The 26534-nt window shown below is 32.3% G+C and overlaps 1 protein-coding gene across 6 annotated transcripts; it reads right to left on the reverse strand.

The window, feature by feature from the left end:
* Positions 1–5193: 5193 nt before the first annotated feature.
* On the reverse strand, positions 5194–26332 carry LOC129914781 (uncharacterized). Of its 6 annotated transcripts, none has more exons than XM_055994172.1 (9): positions 25830–26331; positions 20642–21492; positions 19158–19370; positions 13789–14262; positions 13641–13730; positions 11276–13568; positions 8793–9779; positions 5970–8735; positions 5194–5384 (listed from the first exon to the last, which is right to left on the reverse strand). In XM_055994172.1, coding segments are annotated over exons 1-9 (7932 nt in total). In that variant the 5' UTR covers positions 26086–26331; the 3' UTR covers positions 5194–5382. The 6 variants fall into 6 exon arrangements, with proteins under 6 accessions (XP_055850147.1, XP_055850145.1, XP_055850144.1 ...); XM_055994170.1 differs by lacking the exon at positions 5194–5384 and having other exon boundaries at positions 5437–8735; positions 8793–9224; positions 9297–9779; positions 25830–26332; XM_055994169.1 differs by lacking the exon at positions 5194–5384 and having other exon boundaries at positions 5437–8735; positions 8793–9233; positions 9297–9779; positions 25830–26332.
* Positions 26333–26534: the final 202 nt, after the last annotated feature.

Genomic DNA, 26534 nt, shown 5'->3' on the forward strand with positions numbered 1-26534 from the left:
ACCTCATCTTTAACCAGTCTTCCTATTATACCTACATAATAAGTATTCTTTGTCATAACTTATGGTTATCCTTAATACTTTTGCTGCGTTTGGTCCCACTGCCCTATTAAAACGCAGTCACATCTTTCAGCTGATTCTCTGGGGTTTAAGTGTCTTTTATACACAGATATATGAAAATATAACAAGAACAAGAATAGTAAAAATAATAAAAAAAAAAAATAAAATTGAAATAAAATTTGCGGCACACACCGCAAGACCAAGCCCGACAAAACATATACAAACCCTCAGTCTCAGATAATATAGAAAGTACACCAGAAACCAGAGCATCAGAGCTGTTGCTGGTCCTGTACATTTATACATTGTACTATAGTACCAGCATCAGAACCAGGAGCTTGTTGCTGCTGCGTTTCTGCGGCACAAGTAATCCAAAAATAATAACAGTAGAAACAGTAAAAAGTGAGAGAGAAAGAGAAATAAGTCCTGGGCCTCATCTGTTTTATAACCATTGGGGGATATAAAGGGATCAAATTCTCATTTGATATTCGTTGCCTCTGTTCTTCGGCGTTTTCGTTACCGTCGTTGTGTCGTTGTCCTTGTCGTCCTTGGTTAGCTCATGTGTATCGTGTGAAGCTAGAGCAGGAGCTGATAGAGGCCATTGCCTTCCAGCAACAGTGACGGTAGCTGTTCTTGTACATATCCTGAATGGGTACATTTAGGCTCTTAAGAGCGGTAATGTCACTGCTGTGCGGTTTTGGTTTCGATGATTTTTTTTTTCTTCTTCCCTTTTTTTTTGTTCATCTTTAAATGTTCAGCTGGAGGTAGAATATGGTTTGGGGTATTATGGGGTTCGTCGTCGTCATCGTCGTCGTTTTGCCACTCTGCGGGTGCGAATTGAAATGGTTACAAATAGGCGAACATTTCCACTCGATGGCATCTCTGGAATGGGACAGAAAGTCGTCTGACAAAGATAATGATTCTGATGTTTTTCAACGGTTATGGCAAAGAACACAGCGTATAACACAGATCTAGAGGAAGGCGAACTCAATGAGATTGAGAGGGTATTAAGTCCTTCCTTTTGGTATTTGTGTATATTACGGAGAGTTCTTTCATTTGTTTGTTTTGTTTCGTTTCGTTCTTCATTCTTTTTTTCGTATCTATCAGACTGTAATTTTAATATAAGAACCCCCGCTTCAATTAACATTACATCATGGGGATCCAACCCGAACCAGTGTTTCGATGTAGGTAAGATAGGTAAGTATATCTATGCGAACAAATATCTCGTTGGATCCTTTTCTGCTGCAGCGTGTTTACACTGAGGCGTATGTTCTTAGAGATGAAATAATTGAATTGGATACCAGTGGCTTAGGAAGTAGGATTAGACAACAATGCAAACACACCTTGTCCCCTATTAAGAGTTTGAAAGTTGAAAATTAGGGCAAGGGATGTGTATTTTTTTTTAATATAACTGACAACTAGGGTGGAAGAAATGACAAAACTTCACGAAATTGGTTTATAAACATACGTACTTAGGTATTTTTTTTTTTTTAGATCTTAGATAATAGCAAGAGAATTTTTTTTTTTAATTTCCGTCATAGATATCTAGAGGATTGGACATTCAGAGACTAAGGTAGTAAATAGGTAGCATTTACATAATAGCCTTTAAACATGAAACCTTGGAATATACCTCACCAAACAGTTATTTTTATTAAAGAAGTTCTAATGATAAACTTTTAGATAGACTTTTGAATATGAAGATTTGTGGCCAATGCTTTCCGAAGAGTCTTGTAAAAATTGATCTGAATCCTTTTGTATGTACAATATATACGTACTATGTATGTATGTATATAAATGGTATATACCTACCTATACAAATCTTTCCACTACTACATTAATCGCAAGAGATTGCCAGGTCTGCCAGGTCTTTAATCGCGTCTCGAATTACCTCTTAAGAAGTCCTTAATCAGTAGTTTCATAGACCACCACATTAAAACTCCTGTTTTGATGATAAATGCCCCGGCAACAATTTGCAGCTAAATAGAAAGCTTACAAAGCGGCGCGGCGCTGCAGAGAAGGACCAGAGGCCAGAGCTGCCAATGACCTCTACTAGGGAAAAAGAACGAAGGAACATTGGTTTCTCAGCAGAAAAGAAGGGCAATACGAGAATGAGGTTCCGAGTTTTACAAAAAGGCAAAGAGGATATCTCAAGGTTACAAACTTTGAACTAGAGCCTCTTCATACGAATTAAGAATATAAAACGTGCCCTAAAGATGTCATAACCAGAGTCTGTATAATTTATAAAATAAATATATAAATTAAAAACTTTGAATATATTGTGGAACAATAGTGTTTTGTTTTATGTTTTAATTAGCGGAGAGTTATCGACTCCAACGCACAGGACTGGCGGGCGTAGTAACGGAAGACCTCATTTTAGTGGCCCTGGCTGGTGGAAGCGGACTTCAGTCAACTTCGCATGCGGAACTGGAAACTAGCTGGAGACGCTTTCATCGTTAATAAAATTGTTGGAATTACCAAGATTAGTTCAGAAAGGTCTAAAAGTTCTTTTCGTGTACTGAAAAAGAAATCACTTCACACTATTTTATATTTATTGTTAAGCCTGGTACGCTGTTCGCGTTAAATTTTAGCCGAGATAAAATTCCCATATAAGTTATCGATAATTTGTATGGGATAGATTTTAGCTCGGCTAAAATTTTTCGATAATTTGTATGGGAGATAAAATTTAGCCCGAGCTGCGTACCAGGCCTTACTTTTGAAAAATGTTTGGATAGATTTTACTTAGCATGTAGCTTTTCTAGATGCTTATATGGCAAACCAAAAATTAATGTTTTTACACTTGAACAAATATTTGTATGTTGTGGTTTTTAAGGTGAAATGAATCAAATCAACTTAAGCTTCTTAACAGGAATGTTATATGGACGACATTCAATCAAGTAGAAATTCTTAGTCAAATAAATAACATTTGAAGCGCAATGCAAACACCAGTCGATTTAATTGTTCTTAATTATAATTTAAAAAAAAAGGTCACTGTGGTGTATGCGTACTTTTTTTGTGTGGTGAATAAAAACTAATTCTTTATAATTTTTAAACTAAACGTAGGATAGCGAAAATATAAGTTGGGCTATCCTGGACTTACCTTGAGCAAACAAACCACGGTTTTTAACTTAAAAGTTTATAACACCTTGTGACACGAAATCGAGTGTTATTTTCATCCGCGTATAAAACAAAGGAGAAACATTATTTTCTTTTGGAGTTTGTTTAGTTTGTTTAAGTATATCAAAAGGTTACACAATAGGCTAATGTGAAAATGTTTAATGATGTGAAATTTTGTAAATGGCGGCGTAGTTCAGGATCATAGTTAAATCCTGTGCTCCCATCGGGCGACCAACTAACTCCTACAGTTTTTAACCGATTGGGCTGAAATTATGTGTGGAGCTTAACAATACTATTTTTACAATACTAGTGAAGTACGTAGGATTTTTTTTTAATATTAAAATTTAACGATTTTATGGTCTTTTTTACACCGAATTTCGTTTTTGGAATAAAATATTTTTTTTTCAAAATACTGCCATTTCTTTAAAAATCAATATTTCAAAAAAAAACTACGTACTTCACTAGAAAATAGTAACGTTAAGCTCCACACCGGTTAAGACTGTAGGAGTTAGTTGGTCGCCCGATGGGAGCACAGGATTTTACTATGATCCTGAACTACGCCGCCATTTAAAAAATTTCACATCATTAAAAATTTTCACATTAGCCTATTCTGTTACCTATTGATATACTTAAAACTAAACAAACTCCAATAGAAAATAATGTTTCTGCTTTGTATTATACACTGATGAAAATGGTGAAACGATTTCGTGTCTGAAAAGTGTAATTATCCCTAAAGATTTTTTCACAGGAAAAAAAATCACAATTGTTTCGGTTTCTGATATGAAAAAAAATGTTTTGCCGTATCTATTGAAAAAATAATGGAATAAAAAGTTGCGCTATCCTGGGCTAACGTTGGGCAAATGAACCACAGTGAAAACCAACAATTTTTACACTGAAAAAACAAATATTTTTTGTGATTTTTGAGGTGAAAAAAAAAAAAATAACTCCGTTATAATTTTAGAACTAAGGGTGGGCTAGCAAAAAAAAATCTTGAGCTATCTTGGGCAATCGAACCAGGCAGGTTTGAAAAAAAAATAGCATTTGGAGGTGCCAACTTCATACAAGTCCCGTTTTTCCATGAAAACAATATTTTTGAGGTTATGTCACTATATTTTTATTTTTACTTTTTTTCTTTAATTTCCTCAGTCCCTATGATAGGTACACAATATTTCCTTATCATAAAAGTTGTAGAACATCAAATTTCCAATAGTTTGCTATACTTTTGAAGATTACGCGATTTCAAACCAAAGCTGCAGAACTTAAGAGCAGCCCACCTCAATGAAGAGTAACATTTAGAAGTCTTAATGAGATATCTGATTTCAATACGAAGTCTGAACTGAATAAATTGGAGTTGATCCAATAATTAAAACTTGAAAATTAAAATATATATAACATATCGATATGGACCACCATTAGCTCCAAAATAAAGTTATGAATTATGGACAACATATTATAATTTTATTTTTCCGAAACTAAAAACGAATAAAATATAACTTTTTTGTGTTAATAAAATCAAAAATTGTTCAAGGAAACATCAACATTGATGAAAATTTACTTAAATAACTTTTTTTGGAGTTTAGTTTTTAACAACTGTCAAGCAACTGATTAAAATCTGAATTAAATAATTTTGTTTTCTTAACCTCTTATTAACAACGTACAAGAACATACAAGTACATTGATGTGATTAATATTTTATTCACAACTTGTAGTGGGGTAACTTAAGCAAATTATTAGGGAACCCGGCCGTGCATCTTAGATTTTGATGATCTTATTTTTCAAAAATCGGATTTTAAAATACTTTAACCTCTATTAATAGGTTAAATATTCCGATTTTTTGAGCGTCAAACGAAGAACAATCACTTTTGGTCTATAGTTTACCATGCACAATGTAGTTTTAACATTTATCAACTCTAGTGAAATTTTTCATTGAAGTTACCAAAGATGGTATTTGAGGATTTGCAAAGACAAAAAAAAGTAATTTTTTCACTTCGAAAATACAAACTTGAATAAAAAAAAAACTGCAACTTAAATTTTTATAACCAATGTATATATTTTTTCCAACAATATGAACAAAGTATCAACATATTTTTGTTTTGAGTTAAAGTACAAATTTACAAAATAATAATTAAAAAGATAAATTATAAAAAACAACACAAAATAATAAAAATCAATGACGAGAAGTTCACATCACTATCAATAATAAAAGCTCGCGATTTCTGAAAGAAAAAAGAATAAAATTTAAAAATCTTTCTTATAAGATTTTCCGAAAAAAAACTTAAAATGTCTGTTTACAAGAAGCTATAATCGGCCCGGATAAGTTTAGTTTTTATTTTGAAGAGTCTCCTTGAGAAATTGCATTTTGTTTATTATATTTTCACGAATTCCATTCGTCAGGCATTGAAATGGTTTTCTATACACGGGAATGGTCTTCTCACATATTGCATAGGGGCTGTATCGGTCATCAATAACTTTTAAAACAACTACTTGAGTTGATGAATCGAAAAGCTGTCTAAGAACTTTGTGCAATGAACTAGTTTTACGTTGATTTCTCAAGGTTCTCCGCTTATACTCAAAGTGATCAATTTCTCTTAAAATTCTATGAACATCAGACCATATTTCTGGCGGAAAAGTAAATAGCAGCTTAGCTGATTCATCACAGACAGTCATATATTGTTTATGGACGCTAAATCTAACGTCAATTGACATCGCTTTTGGGCTCTTCCATTGGAGATTCACTTGCCAGACTTTCCGAGCCGTAACTCCTTCAGACACAGTTAATGGTATATATTTGATTATCTTACATGTGGTTGCAGGTGATGATGGAATTAATTCAGGAAGTTTTTCTATTTGCAATTCTGGTATCTCAGGATGTTTTGGATTATAAATTTTATCCACTTTTCTAAGTAAATCGGAATTTTCCAATAAAGTACAGTCAGCACCTAGCATTTGAGATGCAGTTTCTGTGACCATTGGTTGAGATGCATCTTCGATATTAAAATCACATTCTTCGACAGTCATAAGACTAGGCGTTTTGCTTTTCGATTGTTTTTTGCATGCTCCTATGGGAAGAGATGAAAAGGCATGTGTTTTTTGTGGCACAAAATCGGGTAACTTCAGGGATTTCTTAGGTGTTGTCTTATTTTTCATGTTCGAAGGTTGAAATATTTTCGTTTTTGATTGTTTTAATCCCAATTGTGTCGAACTTTTCTTAGGAATGTTTTGGTGCTCGGGATCTTTTTGAATACACACTTCTCCTTGTGACGTCTTCATATTTTTGTTACTGAGCCGAGTTCGAGAATTGGTTAAGCTTTTAACCTCATGACGTAAAGCATGAATTGAATGTTCTAGAAATACTGGTGTTTGCTCGGGTTTAATTTCAATTTTCAGCATAAGTGCATTTGGATTCTTTTCTATTGATTCTGATGTTGGGACATTTAAAGGAATGGTTTTTATAAGACGTTTTTCAATCAGTAAAGGCACTTCGACTAACTCTTCAGAGCTGGCTTCTAAATTTTGAAGGAATTTAATGGGAATAAATCCTGGTAGAACAAAAGTTTCAACTTTTCTTGACATTGTGCACTCAAAATTTTTTGTAGAATTTAAACGATTGGGTATGGTTTCTACAGGTTCATCTTGGACCAATCGCTTTAAAGTGGGGGATGTTGGTAGAACTCCTTTATCAGAACATTCGGATGGCTGAGAAAAACTGATATGCATTTCTGAATGTTTTTGTGGTTGTTTCTCAGACATGGCTCTTCGGCGTTTGTTTGTATTTACCCATTTGTTACGATTCGGGGCTTCTTGTTGATGGTTTGAATTTTGAGTAAAACTGGATTTACATCTTTCAAGAGGACTACAACCTTCAGTTTGTTCTGGTACGTGTTCGGTTATCAATTGAGTATTTAGATGCTCCTCATTATTTTTCTCATTTTCAACCATGTTCAAACAAATCGTAGTATTTTCGTCAGCACCCAGCGATTGCAAGTTTGTTGAGGATTGAAGATTTTCCTTGTTTTGCGACGTTTGAGAGTTTAGTGTACCACTATCACAGGATTCAGAACCTGTAATTTCAATTAACTCAACAATATTACTATTATTTGAGAAATTCTTATCATGATTCGAATTGTTCACGTTTTGGAAACGTTCTGCAGAAATGATTTTCACGGAATCTTTTGACATTGGTGAAGTGGGTTCTTTTAAGTTAGCACCTTCTTTTATTTCTGAAGTTATAATACTTGGTGACTTATTTTTGACTTCGACTCTGTTCAAAATACGTTTTGTTCCTTCTGTACATGTTATCTCTGACAGTTCTGTATTCTTTGAAATTTTTGTTGAAGTGTTTTCACTGTTTAAAGGCATATTTACTGGTAAAACACATTCTGAACCCTCATTCAAATTTTTCACACTTTGTTCAATATTTTGGACGGTCAAAGTTTGCGATTCTTCTACAATATTAGTTAGGGGAGACGAAAGTTCTTTAAATTTTGTAGAATGACTGAATTTTTCTTCTTTTTTTTCGTCTTCATTATCATCGGAGGATGTATAGAAAGAAAAATCAATAAATTCAACCGAAGAATTATGTGTTTCATCGTTGTTTTCTGTTTCGCTTAAAGCTTGGGGCTCTAATTGAGTGCTTGTAATAATAGGTGTCGAATTTTGTCCCATCGCTTTTCCAAAAGATTCTGTTTCGCTTAAAGCTTGGCGTTCTAATTGAGTGCTTGTAATAATAGGTGTCGAATGTGGTCCGTTAGCTTTTCTAAAAGAGTAGCTCTCATTTTCGGATGTAATTTTAATTTTACTAGAAGATTGAGATGGTTCTGAGCAAATTTCAAGAGATTCTTTAAACCCATGTACATGATTTTTATTTTGTAAATTTTCATCAACATCCTTTAATGATTTTGTATGTTGATTATTAGTTGGAGAAGGGACTACAAAACTTTCAGAAGATTCTCTAGGTCCAGTGCATTGAATTGTTTCTGTTAATTTTTTGTCAATTAATGGACAAACTGTTTGACTTTCATAATTGCCTTTTAAAGCTGTTGGTGATAAAATTGTTTCGTCAGTGTTCTTGGAAACGCCAGGAACAATTAACTTAGAAATCTCTGGTGAGACACCTTTGCCGGAATTATTAGCTGGCGAGTCTTTGTCAATATCCGTTTTCTTGCTAAAAGGTGAACGAGGTCTAGTTTTAACTTGTTTTAATGGACTTTTTGTAAAAGCACTCTCGTCAACACAATCAGAATTGTTAATTACAGAATTATGGTCTTCTGATGTGAGAATTGGCAATGTTAAATGTTCGTTCTCATTAATTTCTGTCTCACTGTTACTGTTTGAGTCTTTTTCTTCAGGACCCTCAGCTTTTTTATTTGATATGCTTTTGGAACAATTAGTCAAACAAAGATCTTCTCTATTATGTTTCGAAACAACTTCCGGGTGGTTTTTATTGGTAGATACCCCAACTCGAACGACATCCTCTGCAGTTCCATCATTTTGGTCTGTGCTGTCTTCTAGAAGTATAACATCAATAGATTTTTTAGATGAAACTACAGCTATATTTTCTAACCGTTCTGCGAAAAAAAAATGTTTAGCACCCAATTGATTAATTTATCAATTCAATCTTTTACCTGACTTTACTTTTGAAATTTCCAGGCCTCGCTTTTTTTGTACTCCAATGACACCCTCCTGTTGTTCTTCGCACGAAATTGGGTTTTTGTTAGAATTTAAACATTTTTTAGACTTTCTTTTATCTTTTGTGTTTGTTCGGGATGATTCTAAATTCACAGAACTTTCATTACTTTCATTGAAACTCTCACTTACACAGACAACCATAGATATTCCTGATTCTTGAGTGTTAGGTGTTTCACCTTCTATTCGTTTGTTTTCTGTTGGCTGATTCGAAATTTTAGTCACTTCTTCCATATTTTCTCCAATTGGGCCTTCTTTCAATGGTAAAACAACCTGCAAGTTTCTCGTCTGTCCTTGGTTCGTTGATGATGGTTGTGTAAGCTCAATGTCCGATGGAATATTCTGTGGCGCCATCGAAACATAGCTCATTTCTGAGATTGCTTGGGATGGTTGTTGATTATTTTTAAGCTTTGATAATTTGATGTGAAGAGACTTTTGCTTGCCATCCGATTTTTTCTTCTTAGATTTTTTTTCTGAGCTCGGGCTTTTCTTCAAAACAAGATTTTCAAAGCAATTCAAGTTCGTGGTTTCCTTCTGTGGGGTTTTGAATATCTGACAATCAGTCAAATCTCGAGCATTATCTGTGTTTTTCAAAGTGGTCTCAGCATTGATGGTTCTGTTTAAGATATGAATGTCTTCGTTGACTGTTTGATTTAGATTCGATTGGCTTTGTGTTAAGTCAAAATTCGAAGGCAATTGTTGGGCTTGTGGAAAGTTCTCCAAACAAATAGATGAAGGTGTTAAATGAGACAAACTGGTATGTACAATTGTCATTGGAGGACGTTGAGTAAATGCTGAGCTACCCAAAAGCTCTTCTAATAGTTCTGGTACTGTTTCTTCGTCATCAATAACCATCGGCCCTGATTGAGGAATTTCAATGATTTCAACATCGTTATCATATTGGCTGTAACTCTCAGAAAAGATTTCTAAAACGAAATACAATTTTACTGTAGATTTTGGAGAGTTATAATTAAAAAAGCAAATATGTGTCATTAGTATTATGTATGATTTTGTAGGAGTCCATAACTGTTTTTTCTGAATCTTACTTGATGAAAATTAAAATTAATAGTAATCTTATTGTATTAATACGATACTATACCGCAGATAAGCAAATCTGTAGGATGAATTTTTTCAAAAAAAGCCACAACAGCAACTTGACCAAAACAACTTAAATCAATGATTTATAGGGTTAAACATAAGTAAAGGAAAATCTTTCATTTAGCATTTTAGGACACAATGCTTAACCCTATTCAACACAAACAACCTGGCAGAACACCATTAAAATTAACTTTCTCAGAAACAAAAAATAAGATAGCATTTTTGTCGTCCAAAAGACTTCAAATAAGCGTAGAGTTTTCAGAATTTGTTGAGGGTTTTATGTGGAAGATTAGCTCTTTACTGTATCAACTTATTTCAGCATGTAATGAGAGCAATGCAGGTTTATGTATCTTCAAAATTCAAAAATTCAACCGACAAAGTTGTCAAAGTTTTACTTCTTTCTGTGTTTTTATCACTTCCCTTTCTAACCGAATAGGTTAATTCTTTGAAAGAGTATACAATTGTTTTTATCGTATTCTTGTGTGCTGCATCACGGGGCGTGATTTCGTGGCTAAACAAGCTTTAAACGTCTATTTAACGGTAACTGAGGCTTATTTTTTTAAGCTTGAAATTTTAACCATGGGCAAGAGATTTTGTTGAATAATTATTTATCATCTTTCCATTAATATGAATGATGTTTTTTAATTTATAAAAATTTGGAAATACAGTAAATTATACAAATAGATCCAAAGAACTGCAATAAAACGTTTAAAACAGCGGTTTATTTTAATTTTGTTTAAAAAATCTACAAGTGCATCTTATAATATGGCCAGGGACTGTAAATGAATGAAGGCAGCGTCTGTTGGAAAAAAATCGGAATGCTCTTGAGATTCGTGAAGGTCAAAATATATTAATACTTCTTCATAAAATTCAATTGTAAGGAGAAAAGCTTTATCTACTGCAAATATCAGAGAATTGGCTACATAGGACGAAAACGGCTTTAGAGTGTTGTAATTTTATGCAGCCGTAACATGACAAGAATACTGTTGTTAAAACGAGGAACCGACTAATAGGCACAATGATCACTGTCGTGGAAGAAATATGTATGTAAGACCTTTCCATATTTTCGACTAAAAAAGATGAACAATTTTAATATTTTTCTCTTAATAAAACTAATAGGCGACTATGACTAACCCTTTTCACGAAATTTAATTACACAAGTTACTCGTATGGTATCAGAAACTCAGCCTAAACGATTAAGTTTTTTGTCAAAATTCAATACATAATATTGTTTTATTCTTTCTCAAGAACGACAAACTTGACAAATAATACAAATATTAAAAAGGTGAAATATGAGGAGAAGCAGTTTTGACTATGTACTTACCTCGCTTAACAACAACCTTGACATTTTTAAGTGAATCTAATGATGCTCTGGTGTTTTCTTCTGTAGTTTTCATGGTGTTTTCCTCATCATTGGTGCAGCTCTGACTATGATCTTCTTGGTGACTCTTATCTGCCTGATTTGTAACTGTGTTGAAATCTTTTTGAATTTCTGGAGCTTCATGTACATTTTTTGAGGTAAGATTTTCAACTAAAGGAACCGTCTGAATTTCAATTTCAGATATTTGTAACTCACTAGATTCAGGTGGTGATGGAACTATTGATCGAACTCTTTCGACTGTATTCTCTCTATCCTTATAGTGAGTATTTTCAATTAAATTTTCCACAGAAGTACAATCAACACTGGCCGACATTTTATTTGGCGACAATGGTTTAGCAGAACACAAGCTATCCAAACGTTTGTTAATATTTGATGTTTCAGTAATTTCTCCTTCCATGGCAGTAGTAACTTTTGAATCTATTGAATTTTTCTGTATTTTGTTACCTGCTTCATTTGAGCCCAGAGTAGCGGCAATTGAATTCGATTCTCCTGAAACATTTAGTTCACTTAGAGACACCTCTGAATTGTTGTTTGAGTCCTCACTCTTTTTTGAAACACAAGTGAGATCTGCTATTGATTTTCCTTCAAAAGCGATTGTACCAAAAGGATCTTCACTTTCACTTATTTCAATCATGCTTACTGAAAAGTTATTTTGTTCCGTGTGAAAGTCATTATTGTGTGTGCAAGAAACATAAACAGACTCTTGGGTTTCAACTTCAATCACTTGAGAATTCACTACCTTTGAATTACTTTCTTCGCTGGATTGGAAAAGGTTTGGTGATGTTGGTAAAGGGTTAGAGAGCTCGGCAGATGATTTTTCATGAGCGATTGCTATACCACCATCCCTTTCAGATAATTGTAAATTAATTTCTTTCGATGCTTGTGTACTTTGAGTATTAGAACTTTTTGTATTAGTTTCATCGCTGTATGCAAAAATGTTTGGCGACAAAGGTATAAGCGTACCAGTTGAAGTTGTAGAGAACTGTGGTTTTGTCATGTTATTTGACGTTTGTTTAATATTTAGGTTCGACTCATTTTGCCGTTCTGATAAATCTTTTTGAATGGTATCCACAAACGGTTTCACTATTGCCGTGATAGCCTCAGCTTCAGGTGTCTTAAACGCGGATTTTCTGTTTTCTCGTCTGCTCTGTGAATCATCTATGTTTTTTTCATAAGAAGGTTGTGTTTGACTGTGTGTTAATATTTGATTTAACTCTGGAGTATCAACTGTCTCAATTGGTTCAACAACCGCTTGATCACCATATCCTACTACACGCGTCGTATACGCGGATTTCAATATTTCTCCTTTGCTCTGTAAAACATTTTTGAGTTTTACATTACAATGTTGTGTTTGATTGTCTGTTAATATTCGACTTAACTCTTGAGTATCAATTGTCTCCTTTGGTTCGGCAACCGCTTGATCATAATTTCCTACTATATGAATAATTTTAGTTTCCAGGTCATCTGTCTTATTCGCCGATTTTTGTATTTCCTTTGTATTTTGTGAAATATCTTTGCTTTTTACATTGGAATGTTGTGTTTGACTGTGACTTAATATTCGATTTAACTCTTGAGTATCAATTGGCTCTTTTGATTCGGCAACCGCTTGATCATAATTTCCTACTATATGAATAATTTTAGTTTCCAGGTCATCTGTCTTACTCGCCGATTTTTGTATTTCCTTTCTATTCTCTGAAATTCTTTTGCTTTTTACATTGGAATGCTGTATTTCACCATGACTTAATATTCGACTTAACTCTTGAGTATCAATTGGCTCCTTTGGTTCGGCAACCGTTTGATCACTGTTTCCTACTATATGAATAATTTTAGTTTCCAGATCATCTGTCTTATTCGCCGATTTTCTGATTTCCTTTCTATTCTGTGAAACATCTTTGCTTTTTACATTGGAATGTTGTGTTTGAATTTCAGTTAATATTCGACTTAACTCTTGAGTATCAATTGGCTCCTTTGGTTCAGCAACCGCTTGATCACCATATCCTACTATATGAGTAATTTTAGTTTCCAAGTCATCATCACTTGTAGAAGATTGCAACCTTCGAGATTTCGGTCCATATTTGCGATACTTTTTTTTCTTAACTGTCGAGACTGTTGTGGAGGTGTTAGAATTGGTCTCAAAATCATTTTGTGCGTTCCTGACGCATTGTTCAATGACTTTGTTATCATATTCCTTACCATCCAAGGTTTTTAAAATAGGTGGTGATTCCTTTTGAACGGCCTTCATTATTAAAAAAGAAAAGAAAGAATTTTATTTAAGCCAACAAGTAGAAAATACATAATAATAAATTACAGTAATTTCAGGCTTTGATTCAGAAATTTCATTTGATTCGATAGGTTCTGTGAACAATTCCATAGACATTTCTTGGGTACTGCCGCTTTCCTGAGGAAAACAAAAGTAAATAAGTAGGTACATATCTTCTTAGTTGATTGTGTATTACCTTTTTTTTATTATTTAATTTCAATCCCTCTGTCCATATTCCTTCGCACACACATTTTTTATATTCTTTTTTACATAAACTCAGTAATTCTGTATATGATTCCGGTGGTGCAAGACAACTTAGACTTACAAATTTCTTAATATTTGTTTTATTTAAAACTTCATCGAAAGAAAGAATTTTTGGTGGAATAATTTTTAGAGGAATTAATTCCTTAATTCCTTTTGACAGTAAAAACGACTCAAGTTTTGATATCTCAATATGAAAATCAGACCACGAATATTTGTTTTGCATGAAACAGGTGTGATAAGTTTTGAATTTTTTTTCGATTTCTTCATGTGATTTTCCTATTTCTGTCCAGTTTGAGATATATTTTTTGGAATTGATTAAATTTTTGAAATCTTCGTAAGTCATTTTGTTAAATGCTGATATAAATTTAGATCTGGATAGTTCATTGCAATTCGGTTCTTCCAAAGTCTGTGAATAAAAATCTCAAAGGCTAAATAAAAACTTGATTTTTGTAAATATTAGATTTAGTAAATTAAAATTCCGAGTTTGATGGTTGTTTTATTCTTAAACTAAGTTCAAAATAAATGCACAACACATATTTTATTTTTTGACTTTCCGTGATGAGTTGCCAACAATATTCTTGGCAATTCAACACCGAAAGTCAATTAATTGATCCCGATGATGGTTTTTAGAACCTAAACGCGTCGCTGAAACTTGTTTTTATAAATAAACTAGCTAACCCCACCCGCTTCGCTGAGTGCATTCATGAAAAAAATTGAACCTGTGTGAAAATAATTTAAAACCGAAAAAAGTGAATTTATATTTTTCTCAATTTATTCTAATGTTTTTTGGGTAGATCAATACATCATATTTTCAACAATAGACTTTGCGTTTTATGAATGGTTAAAGCGAATGTTTAAAATCAATAATGGAATTAAAACATCTTTGTCTTTGAATTTTCTTTACGGAAGTCTGGTACCATTAAAAAGCTTAGGTTGATTGATATTCCGAAGCAATATAATTGGCGATCCTATTGCGTAGTTGCTGGTTAATCGAAAGAATTCTATAACTCCGTCGGGTAATTAAATATATAGTTAAAAAAATAACTAAAAATACTGAACAAAATAATACGTTTTGAAAAAACATCTAACAAAAAAAGTTCTTGCCCCTACATGGGGGTATTTATACACGAACATTGTTCCAATATTTTTTGACTTTATCGCAAATCTATCAAGGTGGAATCTAAAGCTTCAACTGACTTTAAGTGTACAATTGTGGTCTAATCCACACAATAACCTGACACTGCTGCAAAGCTTTGGTAATTGCCAATTCTTTTGAAATATTTATTACATATAGGTGTTTTAAAGCAACTTAAGAGCAGAGTGAGCTGTACTGTTACCATTTAATAACGTAGCACTATTTCCAGAAGAAGCCAGAGCCAGTTTTTTTTTATTTTTTAGATGTTGCTCTGAATAATAGCAAAAATATTTTCCCCGTACCATCAGGAACATATGAAAAAACAAACCCAAACTCTGAATGATCACACCTTGTTTAATTGTTTCGTACACATACTTTTGTTGATCATTAACTTCGGCACATAAGTTTACGAAAACATTTTTACTTCAATGCAATCGTCCTTCCACTTGATCAAGAATCGTGCTCTGCACGATTTGGAGCAAACATTCCAAATTGTGCCCGTGTTTTATTCGTAAAAATAAGACCGAAGATCAGAATTTGATTATACATTTCATGTGTGTGCAGCCAAATTCGCACCCGTGTCGCATTGTAGTCTGATCTTGAGATTTTCAAGCTGCAACAACGTGTAAAAAAATTTTTATTTGCTGATCAGAAATTCACCAGCTTTTATTATTTTATTAAACAACTTTAAGATCTCTAAAAACCTCAATTTATTCCCTCTCCATTATATTTAAAATCGCAATTAAAAGTTAAAAATCTGTCAAATCGCATACAAATTATATAGTTTACCGTTAAAAGTTTTCCATTTTACGTTAAAATCCACAAAAAATTAAGAATTGAATATGGAAATACATATGTATGTAGAAATGGTCACACTGATACTTATACTACGTTTCCACCTACCCCAAATCCGAGATTTAGCTAAGTAGATTTAGAATAAAACTCGAGATTTATTCTAAATCCACTTCGCTAAACATCGGATTTAGGTTCACCTACCCTAAATCCAAGATTTTCACCTACTTTCAATCCGAAATTTAGAATAAATCTCGAGATTTATTCTAAATCTCGGATTTAGGGTAGGTGGAAACATAGTATTAAAGCAAGTTTTGCTGACCAAACAAAAACACTTAAATAAAGTAAAGTATTTTCCTGATTAGGTTTATTCCACCATCTGCTTACATTAAATGTAATGTCACACGACACGCTTTCGATTTGCTATATCCTGAGTAATGTTTTCTTAATAAAAATGCCAAAGTCAGGCTCTAAACGATAATAATTAATAATTATTTTGAAATTTGTTTACACATTAAGCTAAGTAATTTTTTTTTAAAGCGAGAGTGTTTCTTTACTCGTACAAATTGACAGCTAAGCAAAGATGGAAGAAAAGGTATCATTTTTTTTATACAAACCATCTACATATTAATACCTTTCAAACAAAAAAAAAATTACCAAAATCGGACCAGCCAAACGCGAGTTTATCGGCCACACACACTTAACGAACTCATTTTTATATACAGGGTGTCCCAAAAGTAATGGATCAAACGAAGTATGCTAATAGGGGATCTTAAGGGCTCTCAGAATTTGGTAACTTGTTCATCCCAAACCCTTACGGTTTTCGATTTAATGCATTTCTTGTGAAATTTCGAAAAATCTCGACTTTGCAACAGTATTTTGCTTCCTGCTGCCATTATTGATTTTTGTTTTTTACAATTCTTTTACTAAAACATTGACAAATAATTAGGAACAATTAATTAATCAAAATATTTTTTATTCCATACGCCATTTCGATGCAAATTAACTAACAGTTTCAAGTTTTTTAAAAAATCAATTTTTTACTTTTTTTTTAGAGCAACACCGCAAAAAAAATTTCTATGGTGTGAGAATGGTTTATTATTTTAAAAAGTTGCCCTGTTATTGTAGTTTTCAAAAATGTATAAAAGTTTCCAAAGTTGCAGTTAGATCGCAAAATATTACAATTTGAATTCAACAAAACAGGGTTTTTCAAAGCAAAAATACAAACGAAAATAGAGGCTTTTGTTCAAAGAAAAATAAACAAATAACAGTTCGAGAAAATGTGTTTGTTTTGGTTGTTTTTCGCTCTGAAAAACCCTGTTTTGTTGAATTCAAATTGTAATATTTTGCGATCTAACTGCAACTTTGGAAACTTTTATACATTTTTGAAAACTACAATAACAGGGCAACTTTTTAAAATAATAAACCATTCTCACACCATAGAAATTTTTTTTGCGGTGTTGCTCTCAAAAAAAAGTAAAAAATTGATTTTTTAAAAAACTTGAAACTGTTAGATAATTTGCATCGAAATGGCTTATGGAATAAAAAATATTTTGATTAATTAATTGTTCCTAATTATTTGTCAATGTTTTAGTAAAAGAATTGTAAAAAACAAAAATCAATAATGGCAACAGGAAGCAAAATACTGTTGCAAAGTCGAGATTTTTCGAAATTTCACAAGAAATGCATTAAATCGAAAACCGTAAGGATTTGGGATGAACAAGTTACCAAATTCTGAGAGCCCTTAAGATCCCCTATTAACATACTTCGTTTGATCCATTACTTTTGGGACACCCTGTATAAGAGATGTTGTGAAAAAGTTTTTAAAAATTTTAAATAAAACTAAAAATATAAATATAAAAAATTATAAAATTTTTTAATTTAATTTATTCTTTTATTTTTCCTATCATCGTTTGGTTTTTTTTTAACCAATCTTTAACTTGCTCTATGGAATATCGAAATATCTATGAATATCGCAAGTAAAAACGTCTGAGTCTTGAAGATTATTAGATCAAAACAAATTTACGTTTAGTCTTTAATTAATTAATTAATTTAAATTCTCAGAAAATTTAATTTAAAATTTTTTTCAGTTGGTATTGCCATGTTCAAAGGAGAGATTCTGAGAACCCGTCAAAAAAGCAATATCATACAACGTTCCAACACGAAATAAAAAGAAAGGTAGGCCTAAAAACTACTGGTACAAGCAAATGCAAAAACAGTAGCATACAGTTGGCCTTAGAAATGGAACAATACAAAACCGGGAGGCTTGCCGTCGATTTCTGAGGTCAACCCGGCGAACCCCACAGGCGGATCACTAGTGTGAAGCAGTTACGTGTTATAGTTATGATCCCCTCGACATCGAGATCATAACAGCGCACTGTGGGCTAGAACGCTTTTTTAGCTGGAATTAATTAATTAACTAATTAGAAATTCTCGAAATAATCTAAAGTTGCAGTTAAAGCCATTAAGATGATGTCGAATGATATAATAATGATACAACAGACACTAAAGATAAGACCAACAACAAAAATAAACGAAATATTATGTTAAATAAGGTTTTCCAATTTAAAACAGATATTATTGGTATAAAAAACAAAAAAATGAGTTTTTTGAAGTTTGAACGCTTCAAACTCGAAAATGGTGTCATTGAACGCTTACAAAAGTTGTTTTTACTAAATAGGGAAGATAAAATGTTAATGCAAATAAAAAAAACCGTTATTTGAAAACATTCAACACGTTTAAGTGGTTTTTTTGAACATTTTTCTCACAATACTTTCAGAGTTACAGCGAAAAAAGTTTGTGCTAGTAGGACGTAGTTTTATAAAAAACATAATGCCATATAGGCTAGCTACTTTTTAAAATTATTTCTAGAGTGTGCCTACGCGTGCCTTTTTTTTAAAGCTTAGGAACATTCGTTTTATATGAAATCGGTGCTAGTAACATACTTTACCTTAAAATTTATAAACAAAAGTTCAATAAAATTACAATTTAATAGCAAATACTATATTAGGATATATCACTAATTGATAAACTTGCAAAATTTTCACAATCGATCCGTTAAAACAAACTCAGTAAACGAATATCTGGATAGAGGAAAAAGTGGACTTTTTTGCTTTTTTTTCGAAAACTTGCTTTTCGATTGTGTTTTTATGTATCCAATGAATGCTTTGACCTCAATTTTGAATGAACAATTATAGCTAGTCCATTTATCTATCGAATAAGACTAAAATGAGCAATATTTGAAGAAGTTGACTTTTTAATTAATTCCTGCTAAAATAGCGTTCTAGCCCACAGTGCAGCGGTGAGAAAAAGGAAGAAGAAGAAGAAGAAAATTTACAGATTATAAATAAAATAAAATCAAGAAAAAAACTTACAATGCCTTTTTTCAGTTTTATTTCAAGCTTCAGTAAGTACTTGATGTATTTTTTAACTTTGTCGGGATGTGTTCTTATTGTTTCTAAATTATAACCAACAAATACATCTTCCTTGAAGGTACTGTGCTTATGGGGACGTTTTTCTTCCACCGACTGTTCCTTTAGTCCTTGTTCCATCCACAGATTAATATTTTTTTTTGCAACTTTTTTCGACTAGTTTTGAAAAATTAAAATAAAGAAGAGTGCATAAGCTTCAAAAATATAATTTTGCAAAAAAATTCATTGAATATATATCTAAAGTTCGCATCTTGGTTTTCCAAAAATTGATTGAGAAAGAGCAAATCGTTTCATTTTATTGCGTCATTTTACTTGTTATCGGTCTCTCTTTTCACTGCGTCAATCACAATCTTCCATCTGTTGCTTAGAAGCCAAAACTATCAATTTCCGTTGCACAAGTTGCTATAATATTGCATGAGTTTTCAAAACTTTGAAGCCTTTTTTCTCAAAACTACAATTTTGCAGATTCGTGGTTTTGGCTTTCTGCCCACATAATTTTACCCCTGCCAATATTATAATTTATTGAAATTCTTATTTGCAGTGTTGGAGTATGAAAATTTACTTTTTGAAAAAGAAAATATTCTGACAACACTGGGCTGGAGAGAGATGGCCAAGAGGAGTGGACTGCTTACGAAGACTTGAAGAAAATCTGAACTCACAAACTGAACCAAAAACAAAGTCGAAGTTGTCTTTTAAAATAAGTTCGATGAGAATGATATGGTATGGAAAGAAGGGAAATAAAGTCATTTTATGTGTTACTAAAATCTTCAGCAGATTCCTATGACGGTTGAACCGTGTTCCAAAAATGAGAATGAGAAAAAAGTTGCTCAGAAAACAAAGATGGCTGCCGTTCAGAAGCTTATGATGATGCTGAGCATTTTTATAAAACTGTTCTATCCGCAAACGCGGTTTCATAATGAGTAAATCGTTGAGTGAATCCAATCGAAAACGAGATTGGCTATAATTTATGAGGCATAATTACGTTTGTTATGGTTATGGGTGAAACATATCTTTAACCCAAACTTCAGGCGAGCAGTTAAGTATAGATATTCTTTTTTTAGACAAACATGAGGTGTTTGTAGTTTTGGGTCGTATGCAAAAAAAAAAAATGACCTTAAGCTCTTTTCTCACTTTTCAGTACAATTTCTTGAGATCTATATCATTTTTTTGAGAAACATCTGAAGATAATGTACTGGAAAGTAGGAATTCTTTGTGCATATGACCCTTTGTATCGCACTTCAATGTTAAGGAATTTAAGAAAAATATACTCGTAAAAGAAGCGTTAAATTTTAAAACCGACACTTTTTGTTGGTAAACGTTTCACTTGAAAAGAAATAAACGATCGCATAAAATATTGCGTCTGCTCAATTTAAGCATTTGTCTATTTTTGGAAAAGTTAGAACATAAAATCAACAAAAAAAACTTACTTTGATGGCTTGGCCAGGGCTTAATCCTTCAAAGTGGTTCCTCGAGATAAAATCTGAAGCCTTCCTATACTCTTCAGTTTTATTTCGTTTAGGAAGAGCTGATTTCGAAGGCGAAGAATGGCACTCCATCTTTTTATCAAAGTTTTCATGCGGGCTGTTTGTGCTTTCTTCAATTGTTAAGTCAACTTCACAATTGTTGGTATTTGCATCAGAATCATCCGAAACCATATCTTCTGATTGTAATCGTCTTCTTCTTTTCGGCTTAGTTTTGTGTACGCCTTTCTTTGGCTTTCCTTCACTTGCAAAATCATCTGAAGATGATGTTTTTTTTCCCTTTTTCATTTGCTCTCTATTTATGTTTTCTTTCTCTACTTCTTTTTCCTTCTTTAGAGAAACCTTTGGTCGTTTTGTTTGCGGTTCGACTTCAATGTTATTATTAGAGGGATCAGGTTTCCTCTTTCTTAATTCTAAAAATTCTTCGGGATCTTTATGTTCATCCACATTGCTTTTTTCCGCATTTGAAGTGAAATATTGTGTTATTTTAGGAGCTCCACGGTCTGTAACTGCATTTGCTAATTTTTTCGATAAGTTTTTCTTTTCCACAGATTTACGACTTTTTGGAACAGGAGGTAAAGCTTTCGCAGTAGGCTTTTGTTTTAACTTAGTTTCCGGTTTAGTTTTAGTTTTTTCTCTTTTCTCCTTAGAGGGTGATATGATACGAGGCTTGTGGATGAAGGCAGAACTTGTAGAAGGCTGATCATTTTCATATTTGTCTTTCAAGTGTAGTGCTTTGTTTTTGGTTAGTTTTTCTGCTGGTTGTTCTTTAACTGTGCCACTGGTAATTGACTCACCTGCAAATTTAAAATATATTAGTTCATTAAAATGAGATAGGAAATATAATGAAAAAAAAATAAGAACAATACGTAATTAGTTTAAACTAGTTTAAAAGCAATGTAAAATGAACGGCAGGGTATTAGTATTTCTTATATTGGGGAAGATTCCGGTTTTGTGAATAAGTGAATCGAAAAGATTTTCGTTCTACAATGCGATTCCCGTCCTCAAAAAATAACTAAAGTGTAACGGCAGTACAAGACAATTCAGTTTTATAGCCTTATCCATTCTTATAAGTTATAACGAAGTCTGGTAAATTTAAATCGCGGCATTATTTATGGTATTCGGAGTGTTAAACACATGAGTTTTCAATAAATATTAGTAGACTAAATTCACACTATTTCACATTCTGAATAATAAGCTTTTTTAACCAACTATATCGGTTCTATTTTTGGAAAGTTTGGAATTCAAACAAACTTTATTTTTCTCCAAAAGTCATTTGGTTTTGATTTTTACTATTGATCGATGCAATCGATTAAAATCTTTAAAAAGGAAAACCAATGTCTCTATGAGTAAATAGACACTTGCAGCGATAGCTCCCGATCCTTTGTATGCCTCTCAATCTTTGTGCCGATCAGCATAGCGTCTGAACTCGATATTCACTCGCATTTTATCAATTTTCGGTTTCCACTTTTAGTGACGTTTTGTAAAGCTCTTAAATGTTTGCAAAGTTGTTAAGCGAAGTGAACAAGATGGATTCTCATAATTCATTCATAATTTTATTTTATTTCCAACTTTCGTCATATTTTTTGGCCACTTAAAAAAAACGCCTTTTTCAAATAAAAAAAATCATAGTATAGTAAATAAAAAAAAAATATAGTTTCTTATTTAAAAGCTATTTTGTTATTATATCCGGAGACGTCCCGGACATGATTTTTTTATTTACTCAATATAAAATTATGCGTATTTAGTTTTATTCTTCAGAAAAAGCAACCGCTGAAACCCGCTTATTTCTTATTTGCACCAGCTCAAAGTTTCAGTTTTTTTTTTGTTAATATATTCAAACCCGCTTAAGTGAAACGACAAAAAATGTTTGAGTTTATTTCTTTTAAGCAGTTTTTTTTAGTTATGCTAATTTTTCAATGAAAAAAATTATTTCGAAGGAATAACATATATGTGGGCTTTACTGTTGAACGAGTTAGTTAAACGGGTTCTACTGTACATGCTTATTTTAAGAAGAAAACTATATAAAGTTTAAAGACAAAATAAATCATAAATTAATTTTGGCCGCTTAAATCTATCAAATCGACCGATGTGCAGTGCTTAACAAACGTAATTCTTACATTTCAGGAGGAAATCGATCAATCCAGCACAAAATATTGTTTATTCATTTTGGTCTAATACTCAAACGATTGTTGAGAATGTCAAAACCGATGTTTTCAAGTCGAACGATTTGGGAAACACTCATATCGTCCTATTCCAATTAGAAAAATACAACGATCAGCCCATAATGTATTGCTATATCGCTTTTTAACTTAACTCAATAACTTTGATTCGCCAAATTTTCCTAGCGATTCGCAAGTCATAATAGGGTCCTTAATGATAGAAATAATGAAATAAACAATTAAAAACTAGCGAAATGCAAAAAATTGACACTATTGGAGTTTTGGAAAAGGAAATTATATCGTCCCGTTTCTGCTTGAACCTTGTAAGTGCATTTTTTTAAAAGATTTAATTTTCTGTTAAACATTGCTCTAAAACTTACACAAAGAATAGATACAAAGGTTTAAGTGTAGAAACAACTCAATCAGTATGTCATAAACATAACTTGATTTCTCTTTGTTCAATACATATTTTTAACTTTGAGAAAAATGTATATTTATTTTAAGAACTGAACAAAATTTGCTGTGTAAATACGTGGTTCAGACAGAAACGGGACGATATGCCATTAACTCATACACTCCTTTTCATCAGAATATTTACACAACTTTTTAAATGTTCATTAATCGTTTGTCCCCAATAGTGGTGTGTGACCTAACAAGCTTTTAGTGTTAGGAAAAGCAACGGCTAAAATTATTTCAAAATGGACCATAACTCTAACATTCTTTTTCGTGTAGAGTATTTTTTGAGGAAAAATTATCTTATTTTTTTCTTATCTTTAATGTTTTTGTGGATATCTTCTAAAATGGTTGAATTTTGAAAAGACACCATCACTAAACCACGAACAGAATTGTATGCATTTAAGGTTTTTAAAATCCTTTATCACATGAAAAGTTTAGTGTTATTTCTTGTTGATTTTGGATCAACGAAAATTTAATTTTGTTTCCTAGGTGAGTTAAACTATCAGTTTTACATCCTACGAAAGGAGAAACCATTTTGAACACAACTTTTTAGTTAAAATAGAAGTGTTAAGGAATGGAAGAAAGTAATCTACTATGATAAAACTGATAATGAGTTTAAAACGTGAAGAATGGAAACAATTATTTGTAAATTAATATTCAAGAAACTTTTCCTTAAGTCTCTAGTATTTGTGAACCAGTATACTGGATTTTTCAACAGGACCACGCTTCCTTCCACTAAAAATGCTGTGTAAAATATTGGGAGGAAGTCCAAAAATTAGGAAGTACTTCAGTAACTGCCATAGAAAACAGACTTGAACCTTGTTGAAAATATTTGGAAATGGTTAGCCCGTACCAATACAATTTGTGATCGTCGATTTTAAGACAAAAATATTTCCTAACCCACCATTTAACAATTTAGGGATTCAGATAGATTACATAGAGATTTAACAATGCAATTCCTGGACGGTTTTGTTATTTTTCTATTAATAACAAGGCCATTATACAAATAATAAAAATATTAAAATACATTTTTAAGAAGAACTTCACTTCATGGACTACTTTTTAGTAAAAATATTAAAAAGAAAACATTATCGAAGAACAAGAATGTTCCTTATTAAAGAGGAAGTATGGTCACCGTTCACTCAAATTTAACTAGAGTTGGGCACTTTAGTTCATTTGAGTGGTCTAGTTCAAATCACGCTAATGAACTAGTTCTGAACTAGTTCAATTTATTTTAATCAGTCCGTTTTTGTTAGAATTAAAAAACAAAATTAGTTTGTTCAAACTTTATCAAAATTTATGTAAAATTAACGCATTCTATATAATAAAACAAACTCAACCTAAAAATAACAGATACATATTTTTATTTTTTATAAAAATTCTTAATTTCGTTCATATATGTACTTGTCCAGCTTTCTGATTCCTGACGAAAGTCTAGAAGAAGTTCGTTTTGCTCTTATACAATCGAAATCATAGTAATGCAAGGACCAATATGCTACTTGTTTTTGTTCTTGCTCAGAAATAATTGAAGAAACGCTGATACTGGCACAAGCGACCTTGTGCCTTTTACATCTAAATCTTGAGGTGGAGCAGAAGAACTGGGGTCGAATTACGGCACACGATTACGATCATACGTTAACGGTTTGGCTATTTCTGTCTCTATTTAATTATAAAAAAACGATAGGGACACATAGCAGCCATTCGTTAACGAACGTATCCGGTAATTTGACCCCTGGTTTCGCTCCACAAAGAATTGGATGCAATTTCATATGTACTTTGGTGTCTGAACCCCTATTCTTTAAACGTCTGTCAGGTTAAAAGGACGCTGTCGGCGTATAAGAAAAAAAGACAAGGACCAAATTTGAAAATTCCCTATACAGATGGGACTTACATTCACACAAAAACTATATTTTAAAAAAATGATAATGTAAAGTGAGCGAGAGCTGTTTTGTAATGTCATATTACGACTGCTCTAGGTTGCTGTTAAGTTTGTTGAAAAAAATCTTCTTCGCTATTCGCGAACTAAATTGAACTAAGTAAGTGAATTAAGTTCACTAGTTCACTAAGATGAACTAGTTCATTGGACTAGTTCGTTCGCGAACTACACAAGCCTACATTTAACCCTCTGTAGGCACACCTCTTTTTTTCGAATTTGGTTTATACTTTTTCATGTCGCTAGAACTTTCTTCGGTCTCACTATTTTATAGAGTAGATGTAGAATTTTCCAAGGAATTCGTATATTGTATTCAGAATTCCAAAAAATTTATTTTCACCCTTATAAAGACTCTTTTTTGTGACAAATATTTATTTTTGTCCTGCCAAATTCGCACCCGTGTGCCGACAGAGGGTTAACATTGCTAGGCATCCGAGCCAAATTTGTGGGGATACACTGACACTAGGGTTCCAATTAAATTCAACTCAATAGGTACATTGATTGAGGGTCTGATTTTTTATATAATTATGATAAATACTGAGCAGAATATAAAAAACACATCTTGAATTAAAAAAAAACTTACCTTCGTTATTATTTATATTTGGAAACTCCAAAAATTTAGTTTTGAAAGTACTTGGCATTGGTTTTAAAACCAATCCATAGCGATAAGTTTTGTCCCTTAATTCGGGATTCAAGAATTTCTCATACAAAACTTTACAATGTTTGAACCTTCGATCGTAGTTTATTCTATAAGTTCTTGGACCAGCTTCTTTCAGTTTCTCGACAATTGTTTCCTCAGCATTTGTAAATTTGAGGAATTGTTCAAATGTAGGAGCCATAACTTTTTATTCTTGTTTGAAATTAAAAAAATAATAATAAAAGTTTGGTTTTGGTTACGCAGTTTGTTAATGCGTAAATTGATGTATTTGTTTTATTTTTTATCATAATACAGTAATTTTAAGGGATGGTTGTAATTTTGTTTACAAATAACATAAAAGACATAAATTGTTTCACAGTCAAAGAATATAGTATTAATAATTTTTATATTTTATACAAAACAATAGCAAAATAACGGCGGACAGGATTATTTGGATTTAATTTGTCAAAACAATTTTTGAAGTGACGTTTACAGGGATGGCTTGCAGCTAAGAAGAGTGATGCTAAATTGCTTTTGATTTTGAATGAATCTCTCCGATACGAAGAACTACGTTTTCATTCAGAGTTGGGTGATCGAGTTGGTTTGCGTTTGGATTCTCGACCCTGCAAATCAAAACTCAAAAATTTGGTT

Source organism: Episyrphus balteatus, chromosome 3 (assembly GCF_945859705.1).
Source record: "Episyrphus balteatus chromosome 3, idEpiBalt1.1, whole genome shotgun sequence".
Classification (NCBI taxonomy): domain Eukaryota; kingdom Metazoa; phylum Arthropoda; class Insecta; order Diptera; family Syrphidae; genus Episyrphus; species Episyrphus balteatus.